Source organism: Balaenoptera ricei, chromosome 19 (assembly GCF_028023285.1).
Source record: "Balaenoptera ricei isolate mBalRic1 chromosome 19, mBalRic1.hap2, whole genome shotgun sequence".
In the NCBI taxonomy this organism is placed as follows: Eukaryota; Metazoa; Chordata; class Mammalia; order Artiodactyla; family Balaenopteridae; genus Balaenoptera; species Balaenoptera ricei.
The window spans coordinates 44,652,172-44,671,718 of record NC_082657.1 but is presented as its reverse complement, the minus strand read 5'-3'; the positions used below and the strand labels follow the sequence as shown (position 1 = coordinate 44,671,718).

General features: G+C 54.7%; 2 protein-coding genes across 3 annotated transcripts; one reads left to right on the top strand and one right to left on the bottom strand.

Annotated features, from left to right (window-relative positions):
- Nucleotides 1-98: 98 nt before the first annotated feature.
- Nucleotides 99-19,541, bottom strand: TMEM208 (transmembrane protein 208). Of its 2 annotated transcripts, XM_059904169.1 has the most exons (9): nucleotides 15,821-19,541; nucleotides 15,095-15,198; nucleotides 12,337-12,525; nucleotides 2,631-2,876; nucleotides 1,910-2,005; nucleotides 1,105-1,164; nucleotides 887-1,023; nucleotides 481-565; nucleotides 99-381 (listed from the first exon to the last, which is right to left on the bottom strand). In XM_059904169.1, exons 4-9 carry the CDS (start codon nucleotides 2,634-2,636, stop codon nucleotides 244-246), a joined length of 522 nt encoding a protein of 173 aa, XP_059760152.1. In that variant the 5' UTR covers nucleotides 2,637-2,876; nucleotides 12,337-12,525; nucleotides 15,095-15,198; nucleotides 15,821-19,541; the 3' UTR covers nucleotides 99-243. The 2 variants fall into 2 exon arrangements, with proteins under 2 accessions (XP_059760152.1, XP_059760153.1); XM_059904170.1 differs by lacking the exon at nucleotides 1,105-1,164.
- On the top strand, nucleotides 5,815-17,585 carry LOC132352963 (F-box/LRR-repeat protein fbxl-1-like). Its single transcript, XM_059903761.1, is given in 6 exon segments — nucleotides 5,815-6,125; nucleotides 14,546-14,836; nucleotides 15,987-16,132; nucleotides 16,179-16,485; nucleotides 16,677-16,898; nucleotides 16,966-17,585. Coding segments are annotated over 6 exon segments (1,386 nt in total). The 5' UTR covers nucleotides 5,815-5,888; the 3' UTR covers nucleotides 17,149-17,585.
- Nucleotides 19,542-19,547: the final 6 nt, after the last annotated feature.

Genomic DNA, 19,547 nt, shown 5'->3' with positions numbered 1-19,547 from the left:
TCAAAGTACCCACCACGCTGAGCCTGTAGCAGAAGGAAAATACCAAAGGACTGGCTGTTCCTGCCTTACCTCTCTTTATCACCCACACAGCCATTAGCCACATTGTAAGCCATTTATTCACCAGTCCTATACCTTAGACTGCCTTTGGCCCTTGGACTAGGCCCTCATTGCTCCTGGCATGGGGGCCATGCAGCCTGATAGAGCCACCCGGGGCCCAGAAACCTGTAGCCACAATGTCAGTGGCTATAACCGCTTCATCTGCCGCCGCTCCTGTCGGCGCTGCCGTTTCTCGTTGTGCTCTGGCGCTGGGGCGCCACTGTCTGCTGTGAACCAAGGGCCCAGTACATTGACCCACAGGAGGTAAAGGGCTCTGCCCGGCGCCTAGGAGAGAAAAGGGAGCTTGAAGCCAGGTGCAGGAAATGAAAGAAGAGAAGGGGTAGATGCCCCAGCTCCTCGTTGGGAGCCCCACCACCCACGTACCAGAAGCCAGAAGGACCAGATGTAGAGGGAGAAGCAGCTGAGCACCTGCACAATAGCTGTCAGCAGGATCACATCTTTAAGGTGCCTGTGGATAGAAGGGAGGCTGCAAGGGCCAAAAATAGTAGATGGGGAATTCCCTGGCGGTCCAGTGGTTAGGCCTCCGTGCTTTCACTGCTGAGGGCCCGGGTTCAATCCCTGGTCGGGGAACTAAGATCCCACAAGCCGCACAGAATGGCCAAAAAAAAAAATTTTTTTTTAAATAAAAAATAAGAACAAAAACAATAGATGGGCCCTAGTTCAACTCCCTTCCACCCTCTTCAAGTTGCAGGTAGCTGTCTGTGGGTCTTGGGCCCCAGCACCCCAGCCCTGGCACCGCTCACCTGGGCTGACAGCGGGGGACACTCACTCTGCCATGCCCTGCTCCATGTTGAGATCCATTCCACCATCCATCAGGGCCCCATCCTCAGAGAAGGCTGCCCTTGCCATCGAGCTCATAGAGTGGTAGCTGGCCCCATATACTGCCAGACTAAAGCCCAGGGCCATCTGCCGAACAAGAATGGGGGTATCAAAGGCCAGCCACTGACCCTATGTGCTTACCCACTTCCCAGGATGCGGGACACTTACCCAGGCCCAAAATGAAGCAGATGAGTAGAAGAAGACCAGGGTGACAAGACAGTAAATGGCCTGTAAGCAGACACAGGATCAGGCTGGGATCGAAAGCTTACTAGGGACTTCCCTGGTGGTGCAGTGGTTAGGAATCTGCCTGCTAATGCAGGGGACACTGGTTCGATCCCTTGTCCGGGAGGATCCCACATGCTGCGGAGCAACTAGGCCCATGCACCACAACTACTGAAGCCCACGAGCCTAGAGCCCGTGCTCCACAAGAGGAGCCACCGCAGTGAGAAGCCTGCACACCGCAACGAAGAGTAGCCCGCACTCGCCGCAACTAGAGAAAGCCCACGCACAGCAACAAGGACCCAATGCAGCCATAAATTAAAAAATAAATAATAAAATTTTAAAAATTTTTAATGAAACAAAAATCTAAAAAGCTTACTAAACCATGGACCTCCCTCAACTCTGACCAAGATATTAGGCCAGGTGATGAAAGAAGACAAGTCGCTTCTTATACGGTTGGCGAAAGAGGTCTGCTTCCTGAATACCCAGACTCCCCTCCGTCACTTCAGCCCAGGAAAGAAGCCCCTGTGTATTTAGGATGGGAATCTGAGACTCACACCCTCATTTTGTTTTTGGTTTTTTGTTTTGACTATTCAGCACTTTCTCTGTGCCAGGATCCTTTCTCATTTATTTTTAGTTGGAGTTTTCTTCTGGAGCTTTAGCTGTCATACACTGCCACCACTCCACCCCACCAAACAGAGCTGAGGGCTATGGAACCTTGGGTGGGCACAGAAGCAAGGAGGGAGGCACTTACATTGGCCCCCAGTATGATTCGCAGGTAGAACTTCAAGGTCTCTTTGTTCTCCTCAAATATCTGCTTCTTCCCTCTCGTGCCCACTTTGCCCTTGGGCTGCAGAGAGATGACGAGATGCTGTCAGAACCCTCATCAGCCAGGGTCTTCCTTATCCTCCCCACCATTCCGGTTAGCTACAGAGTTCCATCTGCACCTCAGCCGAGTCTCCGTGGTGCTCAAACCTAGCACAATCCTTGGGATGTCCACCCCTCCTCCAAACCATCCTGCTTAGGGCTGACAGCATCTTTGCAGCACACCCAGCAATGACCGCCTCCTCCTGAGAACAATCCAACACTAGGCTGGTATCTCCTGAATCCTCTGATAAGGTCCAGTTTGGGGCTGACAAACCCTTCACGGGGGATCCCTGAATGGGCTTGAATGGCGCCCCTCTCCGGCCTCTGCTAGAGTAAACCAGATCTGGGCTAACGCCTACCCCGCCTCAAGCCCCTCAGATCTCCAGCTAGTCCTGATACTGTCCGGTACTGACGCCCACCCCTCTCCGGCACCAGCTCTGGTACGTTCCTGCGCCTCTCCACTCCCCACCTTAATCTAGTACGGTCCAGCCACCGGATGGCACCTCCCTCTGGCCGACCCACTGCCCTTGATGTCCTTCCTCTGTTTTCAGTCTCCCGGTCCCGAGAGTGCTTTGCCTTGCGGACCCCGCCCTACTCGCCCTCCTTACCGCCATGGTGCGACGCAAATACCCAGCCGGGGAAAGACGTGAGAGCGACCGAAACAGCACTCAGTAGGTACCACATCTGCTGCACAGGCACTTCCGGTGCAGACCCAAATCGTCAGCAACTGGGACGGAAGTGGGAGATCCACTTCCTTCCCAAGCTCCGCCCGCCAGAGTCGGTGGGACTTCACTTCCCAGAAAGCCTTGCGCGGGGGCGGAGGCGGCAGGGATGCGATGGCTGAATCTCTGCCTCTGGAGGTGAAAGGAGACCGCCCTCAGGCCTAGCTCGGGACAGGCCCCGCCCTCGGGGTCCCAGGCTGTGGGGAGCGGCTGTCAGACAGCTCGCCTTGGCCCCGCCCGTCTGGCGGAAACAACCAGCCCGGGAGATCCAAGGACCTGCTGGCTATGGGTAACGGCCCCGCCTTTGGGCCACCCCGTCCCCTTACCTTGGGCGACCATCCTCTCCTTCCCCATCGGCCCCAAGAGATGGCCACTCTGTCACCTCAGCGAGGACAGGGCCTCTGCCTACCCTGCATCTCTTGAGATGGCCGCCCCTCCCCCTCAGCTCTGGAAGATGTCCGCTCCATCCCATCATCCCCGAAGGGTAACCGATCTTATCCCCATTGGCCCCTTGGAATGGTCGCTCTATTCCCTCCTCCCCGAGAGACGGCTGCCCCTTCCCCTGGCGGTGGAAAACAGACTGCCCCCTCCCATCAACTTCGGGCATGGTCTCTGAGTTCCCTCACCGGGGACAGGCCTGCTCCCCACTCCCTCGGCCCCTAGTGATGGCTGTCCCTGCTTCCTTCACCCCATGGGATGTTTGCTCCCTCTCCTTAGCCTGGAGCAAGACCACTCTGCCGCTGTTATCCAGAGAGAGATGATAAGTTTTGTCCCCAGTGGCCTCTTGGGATGGCCTCTTCATCCCTTTTCCCCTGAGAGCTGGCAACCCCCTCCCTCAGCCCAAGGGAGACAGGCCACCCTTTCCCCATCAGCCCTTGGAATGGTGCTCCTTTCCCTTCGCAAAAATAGTACTGCTCCAACCCCAGTGAGCCCCCTGCGATGGCGTCCTTTCCCCCTTTGGCCCCGGAGGATATCTGTTCCATCCCCATAGATCTCAGAGATGACCAATCATATCTCTAGTAGCTCCTTGGGATGGGGTTCGTTGGGTGGCCGCTCCACCCTTATCACTGCTTCTTCTGGTCCCTCTAGAAAGGCCTCCCCGCTTCTCAGCTCAAAGAATCATGCTTCCTCCCCTCAGGGAGGACAGGTTTGTTGCCCTCCCTTTGCTCCTTGGATTGACTGCTGAGCCCCAGAAGACAGGATGGCCACTATCTTTCCTCGGCTCAGTCAGGTTTTCCTGCCTCCCCTTGGGGATAGGGGCTTGATCAGTCCCAGTCCCCATCAGTGTTCTCTTCCCCATGCCTAGCCTCCCTGGCCCAGAGGCTGTTCTCCCCAGTCATTCTCCTCTCAGCAATGATCTGCTTTATCTTCCCACCCCTTCCTTGAGCAAACCTTTGGTGAAAACAGAGGTAAAAGACTGTCCATCCTTACTTAATGCAATCCAGTAAGTATTGACTGAGTACCTTCTGTGTACTAGGGATCAGAGAAGGGAAGAAGAGATCAGAGTGGGCTAGGGGAAAGGTCCACATAGGCAAAAGGAAATAAGGAAATAGACATGCTGTGTTTGTAGGACAGTGAGGAGACTGGATTGTGGAAGCTCTGGAATCAGGGGTCCAGTCAGGTATGGAGGCCTGGCAGTGCTGACCCAGGAGAAGAGATTTTGTCTTGAGGGGACTGGGAAACCCTGAAGGTTTTCATCAGGAGTTCACTGAGACTGAAAGCTGTCTTTTAGGAAAATTAACCTTGTTGCATTGTGAGGAATGATTAGCAAGGATGAGCCTGGATGCAGGGAGATCAGGTGGGAGATTGTGGAAGGAATGAAGGTCTGGGGTGATGAAGATCTGGGCTACTAAGGTGGTAAGTTTTCAAAGGCAGACATATTAGTAACAGCAATCCAGGAACCATTTATGGACAACCTACTAGATGTGAAGCATATTACATCTATTAAATATATATATATAAATTATATTATGTAAATATAATTTAATCCCCATCATAAGACTATGATCTAGATTTTTAATATCCCCATTTTACAGGTGTGGAAACTGAGGCTCAGAGAGGTCAAGTACCTTGCCTGAGGTTACACAGCTAGGAATCTGTGGAGCTGGGATTTGAATGAGTCTAAGTTAGCCTGGCCTAAAGCCTGTGCTTTACACCTATATCTGAGAGCAAGGGACAGAAGAGCATGAAGAGTACAGAGTATTATCAGGATCATCAGGTGAGATGCACTGTTGGCATTGAAGCTCAGGGGCTGGAAAGTTGGGAGAAGGGGCTGCTTTGGACTGAGGTTGAGATGAAGGTGATGGTAAAACATTTGGATGAAGACTCCTTTGGAGAGTTGGCAATACTAAACTAGCACATGAATGATAAAACTATATGTCCATATTGAATTGCTGGTTATTCCTATAGAGGTAACTGTTAAAGCCATGCAAATGAATTTATTATCCTAGAAAGTAAACAGATTGAAAGGCCCAGGTCTGAACCCTGGGAGCCACAGAAGAATCCAGAAACAGGGGAGTTGGAGTGGTGAGTGAAGCCCTAGAAAACACAGTGTCACAGAAGTCATGGAGGGAAGATTCCAGAAGAAAAGAATAGTTAATATCAGATAATTCCTGGTCTCACAGGCAACTCCCTTCCCCAGTCCCTAATAGGGCCTCCACTGCCACGCACCCCCAGCCTCATAGAGCGTAGGTGGAGTGAGAGTCTGAGCCTACCAGGCTGTTAAGATTTTCTTGCTGAGAATCTTAACAGTCAGCTGAGTAGCCTAGTTGGCAGTGAAGAAGATGGGAAAAGAGTGCGGTCCCAGTGTAACTTCCTGAAGATCAGAGAAGGAGCACCTGACTTGCTGTGTTCTACATCCTATGCAAGACACTTTACCATGTTATTTAATTGTCACAACAACCCATTTAAATCTCACTACAATTGTCTTTTTATAGATAAGGAAAATAAGGCTCGGAGAGGTCAGTTGAGAGAATAAGGATCTAAACTAGGTTTATCTGGTCCCAATGCCCAGGTTCTTTTTACCAACTTGAGCAGGAAGTATGACTTTTATCAGTCAGAGCAAACCTGCATCCAGGTGGTGCTCAGGAGAGGTTTTTTCCCAGTAAAGATACCTGGCGGCTGGAGAGGGGAAGTGAAGACTCCATGACGCTTAGGATCCAAGATGAACTAGAAGCCAGTGCTCCAGTCCCCTGTGACCTACTGTGCTATCAGCTGGAGAAGGTTCCAAAGGCCCCCACCAGCACTAACAGCCCCCAATGCCCATTCTTTTTCCCTCAGATGCTCACATATATTCTGAGCTTCCTGCCTCTGTCAGATCAGAAAGAGGCCTCCCTCGTGAGTCGGGCTTGGTGCTGTGCAGCCCAGAATGCCCTTCGGGAGGTAAGGTACCCACCCTCACCTGGCCCATTCTCAGTTGTCTCACTTCAGCTTGCTCATGGCCCTGCTGATGCATCATTCATCCATTCATTCCTGCATACTTATTCATACATACTTGGCTCTGGGTACAGTGCTGGGGCTCTACAGATGAATGAAACTCCCCTGAGAAGCTCATAGTCCAGTGAAGGAGAAAGACAAATACGTGAGTGATCATGATGTCGTGTGCTTGGTGCTGTGACACTGGAATGAAGGGTGCCATGGGGACATGAAGAAGGACATCGAAGGAGACTGGCAGCATCAGGGAAGGCTTCCTGAAGGAATAGGATGAGGATGAAGGTTGGTCTTCCAGAACTCATATCAGCACAGGTGAAGGCACCAAAGTGTGAAATAGGTCTGGAAACGGCCACACGGGTTCCCTATGACTGGAACTTAGGTGTGTGTGTGAGAAGTGGTAGGAGATGAGGCTAGAAAGGGGTCAGACAGCAAGACAGAGGTGCCAGGTGGCATTGCTGGGACTTTCGCCTGGTTATCATTGTGGGGCCTTTAAAGAAATATTAGGCAGGGGAGTGACATGTGGTGATTTGTGTCTTGGACATCTGCAGTGCAGAGTGGACTGAGAGGGCGAGTCGGAGTGCAGGGAGACAGCCCACTAGGAGGTGAATGCAGGCATCTGTGCTCGTTTGAAGGGCAAGCAATGATAGCTCTTTGTTTCAATTTTGACTTCTTTGATTATCACTGAGGTTGAACAGTTTTCCCATTAGCTGACCATTTACATTTCCCTCTTTTGTGTATTTGTGTTCCTTGTCCATTTAACTATTGGGGTCTTAAGTGTTTTTCTTATCCATTTGTATGAACTTTTTATAATTAAAGAGATTAACCTTTTACATATCTATTGAAATACATTCCTAATATATTTGCCTTTTAATTTGATTTGTAGATATGTGTTTATGAGGTTAAATTTCTAGGTTGTTGATTCTGAACATCTTTTCTTTCTTATTTCTTCCATTGCTTTAGAGATCCTTTGCCTCTCTTCAGAGATCTGATAAATATATACTCATATTTTGTGTCTTTCTTTTTAATTAGAATTTACTTTTTAGATCAGTTTTAGGCTCACAGCAAAATTGTTTCTTGTGTTTTATGGTTTGAATTTTTATATTAATTATATTTTTTATTGGTGTAATTTATTTTGATTTATGCTCTAAGGTAAGGAGCTAAACTGATCAGTTTTCAAATAGCCCAAATACCATTTACGTATAATGAGTTGGAAGCCTCCTCTGTCACATATTAAATGTGTGTGTTTAAGTAGGGTCTGTTGTTGAGTTATCTCTCCAGTGTCATTGAGCTTAGTGTCTAAAGGAATTTGATTTGAACTTGTTGAAAATTTGAAGTATAAGACATCTAAATGGTGAGATCCAGTTGGCAGCTGGGTTTCTGAGAGAGGAATTCAAGAGAAGGGCCTAGGTAATAAATATATATGTGGGTGTCATTAAAGAACAGGTGGACGTTTAAGCCACGCATCTGAGTCACTTCCCCTGGGGAGAGCATGAGGAGTCCTGAAGAGCAGGCCACAGAGAATGCCCCCGAGAGGACACCAGTCCAAAGGCGTGGAGAGGAGTGGGGGGCCTACAGAGGGCGCTGAGGAGATCCCAGCGAGAGGAGGACACACAAGTCAAAGGTGAAGAGCATCTAAAGTGTTGAGTGGATGGGTAACAGTGTCAAATCCCACCAAGAGTCCAGGAAATAAAGAACAGATAGTGTCCATGATGTTTGACATACAGGGAGGTCACCAGTGGCTTCAGTAACATTTGGCATCTGGGGAAAAAAGCCAGGTAGGTTGAGGAGTGAATGAGAGAAGAAAGGATATGTAGAGGATGACCTCATTTGCAAGAAATTTCCCATGAAAAGAAGAAAATAAATAGAATTGTAATGAGAGGTTGAGGTGGGCTAAACAAAGGATCTTAACTGGGAGAAACCTCTCATGTGTTTATGTGCTGAAGGAGTCACTAGAAGAGGGTGAGTGTAGGGAGGAGAGAGGTCAGGAATGGCAGCCACCACCTGAGGTGGCAGCCAGACAGGCTTCAGGATAGTACAAGGCTTGGTCTTGGGTAGGATGGAGAGGATGCCACCTCTCCTGAGGAAGCGAAGGGGTGGGGCTGGCAGCGCGAAGCTGTTTGTTGAGGCCGTTCCTTAAAGGCTGGTGGGTTCTTTGCGTGGTGACCGTGGAGGCCAGGTTGTCTTAGGGGAGTAAGTAGGAGGTAGAGGCCAGGGCCTCAGCAGAGAGGTTTGGAATATTCACACGGCAGGAGGAAGATGGGAAGTTACCAGAGACACAGGGAGGGGCCTCACTCACTCAGGTGGTGATGCTGCCTGTCTGTGCCCAGCACGCTGCTGGGCCCTAGGTGTGCACGGCTGGGGCTGACACAGCACCCAGAGTTGATAGTGAGAGGGAGACAGCACAAGCCAAAAGGAGGGGGCAGGGTGCTGCACTCAAAATCTTATGAGGCACACCAAGGATGCAGAGAGAAGATACACTAAAGACTTCATGGAGAAGGGGATGCTTGGGCTAAATCTCCAGAGAGGAATAAATGCTTGCTAAATAGACAAGTAGGAGTAGGTAAGGGGTCAGACCCACCCACCCCACCCCACCCCTGCCAAATATAAACAGAAAACAGCTGAACCCAGGCAGGGGAGCATGAGACAATAGAAGGGCTTGAGTGCCAGTCAGGAAGCTCAGTCTCCGTGCTGTGCAGTGGCGAACCATCAAAGGGCCTGAAGAGCATCGTCAATTGCCTTTTGTAAGGATCACCCTGGTGACAACACCAAGGAGAGACTGGAGCCAGGGAGACTGGAGGCCCGGACCCTGAGCAGGAGGAAACTGCTTAATATATTTCTGACAGACAATAAGGACACCTGAACTAAGGCAGAGCAATGAGGGGGGAGCAGAGGGACATATTACAATGTATCAAAGAGATGGAATGGAAAGGACTTTCATCATTGTGGATGTGAGGGAGCGGTCTAGGATGACTCCCAGATTTCTGACTTAGGTGATGTGGTAGAGGGCACTGAGTTTAGGAGAAGGGCCAGACACCGGCAATAAGACAGTAAACTCAGATTTGGGCATATTGCATCCTTGTATCCGGAGAGAGGTCCATCAGATCATGGCTCTCAGTATCTGGTGCTCAGGAAGAAGGTGTGGAAAACAAAGTAGTTGGAATGGGATGAAGTCTGCTGGGGTGCACGTGGAGGGAAACAGCGTGTGTGTGTGTGTGTGTGTGTGTGTGTTAGAATGGAACAACCCATGGAGAACCCACTGGTCTATAGACTGGGTCTTTCTCTTCTTTGGTGACCCTGAATGGAAAGCAGGCTAGAAGGTAGGAGAGCCAAGAGGGCAGAGTCTCAGAACCCCCAGTGGGAGAGAGCATCGGGGGAGACTGGCCATCCATAGCAGGCAGCATGGCATGGCAGAGAGGACACTTGTGGGAGGTTTTCAGGGGAGCCCCCAGATGCTGGTGACCTTGCCAGAGAGGAGCTGGGCATGAGTGACTCTGTGGGGACAGTGGTGGAGGGGTAAGTGGGCAAAGCCATGGTAAAGAGGTGGCCACAGTGGGTGTGGGCGCCCATGTGCTTCCAAGAAGCTTGACAGTGGAGGGGAGGGGGTGAAAGGTGAGAAGAGGGGGTGCAGGATCAAGGGAGGCCTTTGCTAAGACTCCGGGGTGTTTGTGGACTCTGGAGAAGGAGCAGTGGAAAGGCAGGGTTCTCAGAGGAGAGGGTGGGGGACAGGCTCAGTAGGCCGGGAGAAGGGGGTCACCCTGAACCAAAGAGCAGGAGAGGGAAGGAGGTTAGGATGGGTCCTGCCAGGGGTGGGCTGGTGGATGTGAACAGGGAAAAGGGAGGGCCTTCCCACCTAAGGGGCTTTGGTTTCTTTTTGAAATGGTCAGGTCATCTCTGAGAAGGCTGGAGTGAGGGGAGGGAGCTACAGTAGCGTCAGGGGCTGGAGAAGATGGTGGGCTTGGAGAGAAGTCTGAGGGGAGTGAGAAGAGAGGGGGAGGCAGTGAGGAGGTGGGAGCGGGCAGGCCAGTGCTGGCAGTGCAGGCGCGAGGGGAGGCCGTGGCTTCCGCGGGCAGAATTCTGCACCCCCAGCACACACCCAGAGGAGGCAGCGGTCTCATCATCCCTGGCCAGGCAGGGGGCAAGGAGAATGGGCACAGACAGCAGTATGACGGGCAGGGCCACAAGGACCCTGAGGAGAGGTAATCCGGGGGAGGCCTCTTGGAGTCCCGCAAAGAAGGAGAGCATAGAAGAAGCCAAGTGGGCAATCAGGCCCCGGGGATAAAGCTGAGATTGGTATAGGAGTAAGGGAGGGAGGAAAAGGAGGAGACCAGGGTCAGAGTTTGGGATCGTAGAGTCTACCATTTTAGCACTGGGGCTGCTCCAGCTAACTCTGAGCTTCAGATAGAACATTGACAAAGACCCACTTGGTGCCTCTGCAAAACTCAGTCCCCCACCCCCACCCCCAGCGCTGGGAGTGCTGGGAAGCCAGGCCACAGATACCTGAGCATCTAGGGCCCTGCCGACACCATGTCCCAGAGACCAATCTGCGGAACCCTGCTGGCAGGAACCGTCTCCCAGGGCTCAGCAGCTTGATAAGGAGGTGGAGCCCCAGCTAGTAGGTGCTACAGAAGATTCTAGCTGACCAAGGCCAAGCTGGGGCCTATATGGCTCCAGGCCAGGCTAGGATACTAGATTTGGTGACTTCTTATTCTCCGTGACCTGCCCCCACTTAATTCCATTTTTTTTCAAATAAGAAGGTAGACAAAGGCAGCACCCCGACAATACACCCAGGCTCTGTCCGTACCGGGGCGGGGGTGCTTTGCCTGCCACTGGGCTGGTCACTGTGAAGAACTCAGGACGGCTCCCACCCCCTGCAGCCTTCTCCTGCCTGAGGCGTCTATAACATCTCTGGAAATGACCCCCAAGGTCTGACTCCTCTCTGGAGACCAAAGCCCCTGGGTGCCAGGGCATATATTTTCTCAAAGGCCTTCTGGAAAACAGGCGTGTTCACTTTGGATTCCTGTGCCAGCAGACAGGAGGGCCACGTCTCCGTCAGGTGGCTTTTCAAGTCTGCACACAGGCCTGCCATCTCAGCTCAGGACTTCAGTAGTTATGACAGAGTCCTGGCCTCTCACAGTCAAGGGACATGTATTGCTTTTAGCAAGTTTAGGGCATTTTCCAAATGATTTCGCATTTACTCTTAAGATGCTGGCATTGGGAAGGGAGGAGCCCAGGGGGCTAGTTGGCCCCTCTGTGATGGGGCGGCTGAAGCTGGAGCAGGTACCTGTGTAGTCCTCCCTTAGGCCTTTAGAAGCATCTTCCTAGGGCCTGGGAAGGGGGACTTTCCTACACTGGGGCCAAGGACCAGAACCCAGAAGCCTGCTGCTCTGCCCCCACAGATGATAAATACCCCTAACAGGCTGCTCCTGGGCTCCTGTATTTGAGTCCCAGGTAGACCACCTCGGTGATGGCTTAGAGGCTTCCTCCTCCCCACCAAGAAAAACAGTGGGGAGCAAGGAGGCAGTCTCAAATCTCACCCTGGCCCCATAGCTGGAAGTCCTTTAGGCCAGGCCCTGCCCCTTTATTGGGTAGCTTTTGCTGCCACCTGCCAGCCCTGTGCTTGGACGCTGGGCTGTTCATCTACCTTGTTCACAGGAAGGCAGTTGGGAGAGGGAAGAACTTTCCTGGCAGCCAGGGCTCAGGAAGACAGGGAAAGAAGGAAGACTGGAGGCTGCTGGAGCTGGGGCCTGCGGGGGTGGCATGTGACTGTTGGGGGCAGGTGCTGCCTGGCAACCAGCACCGCTCTGCACTCCCCCAGCCACAGTTCGTTCTACTCATCATCAGATTGGCTCATCTGTCGTCACTGCAGGGCTTTGAAAGGGCTGGAGGCACGCTTTACCTTTCCTTTCTAGAACCTTTTCTCCCTGATCTTTTCGGTACCCTCCCGAACCTCACACACTGAGATCTTTCCCAGCTCTCCTTAAATCTGAGAGAGGGACCCAGGTCCTCGGGAGTCCCCACTACCCCACTGTCTCCCAGTGTCCACGGGGGGAATCTGTGGGGAGAGCTCCTCTCATCCATACTGACCACAGGGTCTGAAACGGGAACCTGGTTTGACACCCTGATTCCCGTGAAATTCGCCGGGCGCTGGTCTCCCTCTTACCGTACGCTCCTCCTTCCCGTGAGGACAGCCATAGTCAGCTGCTTCTCTCTGGGGCAGAAGCCAGGCTGATTCTCCACACCTGGGAATGAGTTCCACGCGTCTTCCTGGGAGAATCCTGTTGATAAGTATCTTGCGGGGAGTGCGTATTAGGCGTCATTTCTACCTTTCTGGTTCCCTTTTGATGATGTTCTGTGGGGAACAAGCAGGGAATGTCAGCTTGTTCTTGCCGTTACTCACAGGACAGCTTTTTGGGGAGCTTGCTTGTGAAAACAAGAGCCTTTGAGTACCACTTGCCTGCAACCTGGGCATTGGTCAGGGGTAGAGAAATGGGGCTAGGATTTTAGAAGCCAAGTCCTCTTCTCCCTCCCCCCACAGACCAGTTCCACACATTCCTGTAGCTACTGTCCTTTGGCTCCTTCTGGCACAAGATCAGGGAAGGTTCTCCGAAAACATCTCCCTCACTGGGGGCTCCCCAAATTCGTAAACAAGCCAGCTTTTTTCCCACAACAACTTAGCCCTGAGCTTGCCTCCCGGCCCCACCCAACTCCGACTGTGTGCTCCCCACGCTCGCTCCCCTGTTCCTCTACGGCAGGGCCAACTCAGCTTCCTCCCTGCCTCTGAAATTCATCCTATGAGCTCCTGCCCACAGAAACGGGATGCTTCTCCCTCCTTACCTGGACAGATAAGACAGACCCTCTAAAGATGAGCCCCAGGGCTCACAAGCACGTCTTGAACTCTCGAGCCTGAAGGGCCTACACTTGTGAGCGCGCCCACGCCCCCCACGCATGCGCACACCACACTCACGTGCGTGTGCACGTTTTCACTCACACACAAAACCCATTTTTGCAAACATTCATGTGGCTGAGACACTGAATGTGTATGGCCACCAGGGGACCTCGGCCTCACTGCCTGCCCCAGATCTCTGGCATCTGGGCCACGGGGGATTGTGCTGAGTGACACCTGTGTAGCTTCTTCCCGCCCTCAGCTGTTCCGAGGGCTATTTATATGCTCTCGCGAAAGTGGGAGAGGCTGACTGCTTAGCTAAGGCCAAGCTGAGGCCCTAGACTTGGAGCCGAGTCCATGGATCTCAGGGCCACCTTCTGAAAGTCCCAAAAGTTGGGGTTCAGCATACTTTGTCCTCCTGCTCCCTGGGGGCTTCTCTGGCTCTCCTCCAGGTCACCCCCCAGCCCTCCTGTACTCAGCATGCTAAGTCCCCACTCTGGCCCAGGCCCTCCATAGGCATTCAGTCCCATCCGTAACTAACCTTCCTGTCCTCCCCTCATAGTCATCCCCTTGGAGCCCCAGTGTGACCCATCCTCCCAGCTTCCACTTCCCATCAGCACCCCCTCAAGCACACATGACACCACACACCACAGTGGCTCCCCGTTGTAGAAAACCCCTTCCCTGACCTGCCCTCAAATTCTGGCCAGCGAATTGCCCCCAGACCCGATGGCCAGCACACTCTTGAGACCAGAGGGCTAACCCCAGGTCCACTGCTGCCCCGTCGGCCAACGTGAGGTACAACATCCCCGTGTCCTCTGCCTCCCTTCCAACCATCAAGAGCCTGGGTCTCACGGGCATCTGCTGCATCAGCCTGACCGACCTGGATGGCTCGCCGGCTTCACACCAGGTGCTGCAGTCTGTTGCCTACCACCTGGGCCTGTACCTGCAGAGCTTGTGCCTTGGTGGGGGCAGCCCCACAGAGGCCTCCTTCATGGCCCTGATCCTGGGCTGCCCGGCCCTGCGTTTCCTTGACCTCAGTGGCTGCGACAGCCTCTTCACGTCAGGCATGCTGCTAGCTCAGCCCAAGACAGCACAGTGGGTCCAGCAGGCACTGAGCGGCCTCCGTGAGCTCAATCTGGCTAGCCTGCAGGACCTGACCGATCTCAGCTTCAACCGGCTCAGCAGTTGTGTCCCCAGCCTGGAGCGCCTCGCCTTGGCCTACTGCCACCTCACCTTCGAGCCAGACCCAGCCCGGGGCTCCATCGGCCCCCAGGATTCCTCCCCTTCCCAACTCTCCTTCCACAACCTGCTGCAATTCGTGAAGGAGCAGGCTGGTAGGCTGCACGCCCTGGGCCTGAGTGGCACTGGCTTGCCACCCGAGGCCCTGCAGGCCCTGGGCCAGGTGGCCGGGCTGCAGCTGCAGGAGCTGAGCCTGCACAGCTGCCGGGACCTCTCCACAGAGGCTGTGGCCGCCCTTTGCCACCAGCAACCAGGCCTTACCTCCCTGGACCTCCGCGGCTGCTCAGAACTGGCTGACGGGGCACTCTTGGCTGTGAGCCGGGGCCTGCGGCGCCTGTGGCACCTGAGCCTGAGGAAGCTGCAGCAGCTGACGGATGCGAGATGCTCAGCCCTAGGGGGCCTGCGGGAGCTGCAGAGCCTCGACATGGCCGAGTGCTGCCTGGTGAGAGGGCGGGAATTGGCCCAGGCCCTGGGCTTGGTGTGCGGAGCTCCACACCCACTGGCCTCCCTCAGCCTGGCCTACTGCTCCTCACTCAAGGTGAGCGTCCCATCCCCTTCCTTCCTTCCTTCCTCACCAGGACCAGGGATTGGGGGAACTGGGAGCGTGGCGCCAGGGAGGCGCCCGGTGTTTGTGTCCAAGGAGTAGTTAGAGCTGAACTGGGGACACAGTCGGGAAGAGGAAAGGAGCCTAGACAGACAGGGCTGCTGCCAGCACTCCTCCCCGCAGGCCCACGGCGGGTCCAGGTAGAGGGAGGTCCAGGAGACCAGGGGGCCCAGCCCACAAGGTGGCACATACCTCACGAGCCAAGTGATTGGTGACCACTGCAGTCTGGGGAGGGGAGTGAGGGTGGGTGTTCTGGGGGCCAGGAAGGCTGGTGAAAGCGGTGACAGAACCGAGCCCTGTGGGGAAGGGTACCAAGGTTACACAGCAGTCATGGTTCAGGCAGGGCCCGAGGGAGGTAACGTGACGTGGGAGCAGAAGGGTCATTTCTTGACTGAAGCCAGTTCCTTCAATAGGGCTCAGCCCTGTCCCTCTGGGTGGCGTCCCTGTCTTCCTGCAGTGTCAGTCTCTTTCTCTTCAGCAGATTATTACTTCAATCTAGCACTGTGCCCAGAGCATTCCCCACCTGAAAAGCATCTCAGCCTTTTCCTCTGAGTGCCTCTCTTCCCCTGCCCTACTCCATCCTCACCGCTTCACCACTGTGCGTCGCTCAGCTGCTCTCTCTGGGGCCCCACCTTCCCGTGTCTCTGCATCCCTCTACAAAGCAGCTTCCTCTCTTCTGCCCTTAGTTCCTGCTCCTGGCAGGTGGCAGCCCCACCCGCTCTGTGACCTCACAGTCCTAGAGGGAGCATATTTGATTGGCTCAGCGAGAATCATGTCCACCACTGGTGCTGGGAGCACAGGCAGGGTGAACACCTTAGAAACTTTGACCTGCATCCTTCCTGCCCCAGCCAATCTAGGCATTTGCTTTTCTCCTGGTGTCCCACCACTGCAGCCCACCAGGTCCACTCCGACACTCACCAGCACAGGAGTATTGTTGCTTCCTTCCGTGGACCCTGTGGCAGCTTCCTGGTGCCTGTGGGGCTGGAACCTTGGGCAGAACCTTCCTAGTGACCCCCGCCAAGCCCGGTGACGCAGGCACAAGCCACCTCTCCATTGCCCTCTCCCTCTTCCACTTCCCTCCTAGGATGCCTCAGTGCTCTCCCTGATGTCAGCGCTAAGCCCAAGCCTCAGGGTGCTAGACTCATCCTCCTGCGTGGCCCCTCACCAACCAGACCGTGCAGGCCATCTGCACCTACCTCACCCACCTGTCAGTCCCGCGCCTGGCTTGGTGCAAGGAGCTCCGTGACCAGGGGCTTCTGGGCTTGGGGCAACCAAGTGAGGAGACTCTGCAGGGGCCGCAGGTGCGGGACCCTCGAGGTCATGGTGGGCGGGGAGGCCCCTGGGCTCAGCTGCCCTCCTGCCCCTCCTGCGCCTGTCTCTGGGAACAGCTGAGGGCGAAACTCGGGAGGAATCTGGGAAGCAGGGGCTTCCTCTCACAGCCTCCCCGAGAGCTGGGCATCGGGCCTCCAGCCCCAAAAGGACCCTTCTCCCTGGCCACAGGTCCCGCCCCACTCATGCTGCAGACCCTACGGGACTTGGACCTCACAGCCTGCAGCAAGCTGACTGATGCCAGTTTGACCAAGGTGTGGGGCTGGGGACGTGGAAAGGCTGAGGGCCCTGGGGCTGGAGCCAGCGGTTGGGGCCAACCCACTTTTTGCTTGGAAAAAGTCCTTTCTCGTTGGCTTCTGCTGCCCGTAGCCATTCCTCTGGCTGGGGGTGGGGGAAGCTGGAAGGGCTCCAGCGCCACATCACCCACCCCCCGCCATCCTCGCAGGTGCTCCAGGTCCCCCAGCTGAGGTGACTGTCACTGAGCCTGTTGCCAGCACTCACAGACAAGGGCTTGCTGGCTGCGGCCAGAGGCTGCCCCAGCGTGGAGCGCTTGGCGCTGAGTCACTGCAGCCGCCTCAGCGACGAAGGCTGGGCCCAGGCAGCCGGCTCCCGGCCGAGGCTGCAGCACCTCAACCTGTCCAGGTGCAGTCAGCTCGCGGAGCAGTGAGTGTGTCCGGTGCTGCACAGTGTAGGGGCTGGGCTGGGGCCCCGTGCAGGGTCAGGCGCTCACCCAGTGGCCTCCCTGCGGAACGCTGGGTTCCACTGGGCAGGTGTGCAAGCAGCACCGGATGGTAGGTGTGGCCATGTGTCCTGGCATCAGCATGGCTTCCATCAGGCGCTTCCAAGCCCAACTGCCTGAGGTGACCTGCGTCCAGTCCCGCTTCATGGGAGGGGCTGAACTGACCCTAACACTCTGAGGCCAGGTCAGTAACCAGCCCTGTGGCTCAGCCTCTGTCACCTCCAGAGGCTCCAGCCCTGGCCTCTTGACCTGCAGTTTGACTCAGTGCCTCCCACCTCCCTCTGCTACATGCCCCAGAGCCCCTTCCCCAAGCTAAAAACCCCTGTTCTAGGACTAAGGGTGGGACTATATCAGGGCAGCCCAAGGGGCTTCCTGCCCCAGTCTGCCCCACAGCCCAGCAGGAACCTTTTCCAGCTACATGTCGCTGCCACAGGCCCCTGGAAATGCCAGCTCCTGCTCTCCTGTCCAGGCCTGGGTCCAGAGGCCAGGCCCACAGGTGGGCTGGGTCTGGTGCTGGGAGGAACAGACCCTGTGCCTCTGGCCCTGCCTCTTCTCACACTAAGGCCTGTACTGTTCCCCACAGCCCTCCCAGCCCCCTACCAGCACTGAGCTTTAGCAGCCAAGCCACAGTCTTTGTTGTATACCCAACAAGATTAAAAATTCCAGATCTCACCTCCTTGTCTGAAGTTCTCAGACCAAAGGGCCCCTTGCCTCCCCACCTCAGATGAAGCAGCCCAGCCCAGGGACGATGTGTAGGAAACGCCAGAGGGACAGACAGTTTCTTCCTCACACCTGGCCCAAAGCCCTACATGTGCCCCCAGCAGGCCCTAGCTTCTTCCCCACATGGTGGGAGACTCCAGAGGCCTCTCCCCAGCACAAGCCCCAGGACATGTCCTGCAGCAAAGGCATGTCTGTGTACCCTCATCCCAGCCAGATCCCAGGGGCACAGTGATTAAGGCTGCCTGGGTCATTCAGGCTGTTTTCAGCACACACACACAAAGACACTAAAGAGGACAGCATCTCTGGGTAGGAAGGCTCATTAAAGGTCTAGTCCAACCTCCTAAACAGAGAAAGAAGCTATTAGCTTACCCTGGAAGGTCAAGGGAAGACTCAAGTCAGTGAAAAAAGAGGAGGGAGGGAAGGAGACAATTAGGCAGAAGGGACCAGGGAGGTGCACATGGGCAGGCCAGAGCTGGCGCTGGGTGTAGGGGTAGTCCCAGTCCCATGGCGGGCAGGGAGGATGCCAGCTTGGACCGAGCATCCTTGGTCCACATGCTTGTGACTCTGTAAGCCACAGGCACTCTGTTGAAAGGGTTAAACCACAACGTGTCTGCAACCCATCTCAACTCTGTTCAATCATGGTACTGTGACCATTATCCAAGGTCAATAGGGAGACACCGAAGAATACAGGGGAGACGGTGTGTGTGTGTGTGAGTGTGTAATCAGATCGGCTTCCTGTTTGAGAAAGCAGTGGGGTAGTTGGTATTGAGAAGATTGTAAGGGCGAGACAGGAGGCAGGAAGTCAGGAGGCTCTTGCCAAGATGATGGCGGCCTGTAACAAGGGACTGGAGACACTGAGAAGGAAGAATTGATGGTATTAGGAGACTTAACTGCATTTGGGCTCCCCATTTGCACCCTGAACTCAACAGGGACTATTCTAAGTGCGGTGGGAAGTCTGAATGCAGGAGTGGGCATGTGGGGCCCTGAATGCCCAAGTCAGAAGCATAGCTAGAGAGGGGGAACAAGTACTCCCCCAGAACATTCTTCAAAGGAGGTGCCATATCATCAGTTTTTAGGTAACATGGTGATGGTTAACACTTAAAAAAGATATTTTGAGGAGGCACTGGGAAAGAGAGGTAGTGAGAGGCATGGAGGAGGTCAGAGGGTGGTGGCTGGCAGCTTCCAGCCTGCCCGTGGGTCCTGTGGGTGGGTGTGCTCCTCTTTGCCTCAGAGGCTTGGGGTCTATGACCATAGCCTCCGAGCTTCACCTCCAGCTGGCCTGTCTGTGGCCCCCACCCCACCCATGCTGCTGCAGTTGGGTTTTAATCAGAATGCAGGCTTCCTGCACTAAATTCCCTCTTGTCAGAATCAGCCTACATCCTCCCACTGGCCTGGGGGACATCTTTTGGACTCTTGAGTTTGCCCTTCAGCACAAAGCATACCCAACTTCACATCTCTCCCTTCAAGCCTCTCAACAGGGGGCCGTCACGACCCACAAATGACGCAGGGGAAGGGCCAAGCAGGGTTGAGGACTGAGCTCAGACTGTCGAGAGCCTTCTGGAAACATGGCTCCCAGACTAGGCCCCTGTTAATGGCGCCCAGAAAGGCATCCACTTGGGGAAATGCCTCCTGCCCTAACACCTCTCCCTCAGCTGGCTGGCAGCCCCAGACCTCTCTCAGCTGGTGCCCCCAGACTACAGGCCATCCTTCTTTGCAGGCCTAGCACTGAGGGAGGCTGAGGACTCATGTTGGAGAAGGGTAACAGGGCCAGCCGGTCCCCACCGTCCTTCACAACACCAGCCCCTCAACTGTAGCTGCCCAGGTTTGTGGTCCCAAGCTGTGGCCCTGGCCTGACAC

Excerpts from the sequence above, each read along its gene's own strand:
- TMEM208 (XM_059904169.1), bottom strand. Across the intron at positions 566-886 it reads ATGGAGCAGGGCATGGCAGA|GCACCTTAAAGATGTGATCC; the intron begins GTGAGTGTCCCC and ends TTCTATCCACAG. Across the intron at positions 382-480 it reads TCTGGTCCTTCTGGCTTCTG|GCGCCGGGCAGAGCCCTTTA; the intron begins GTACGTGGGTGG and ends TTTCTCTCCTAG.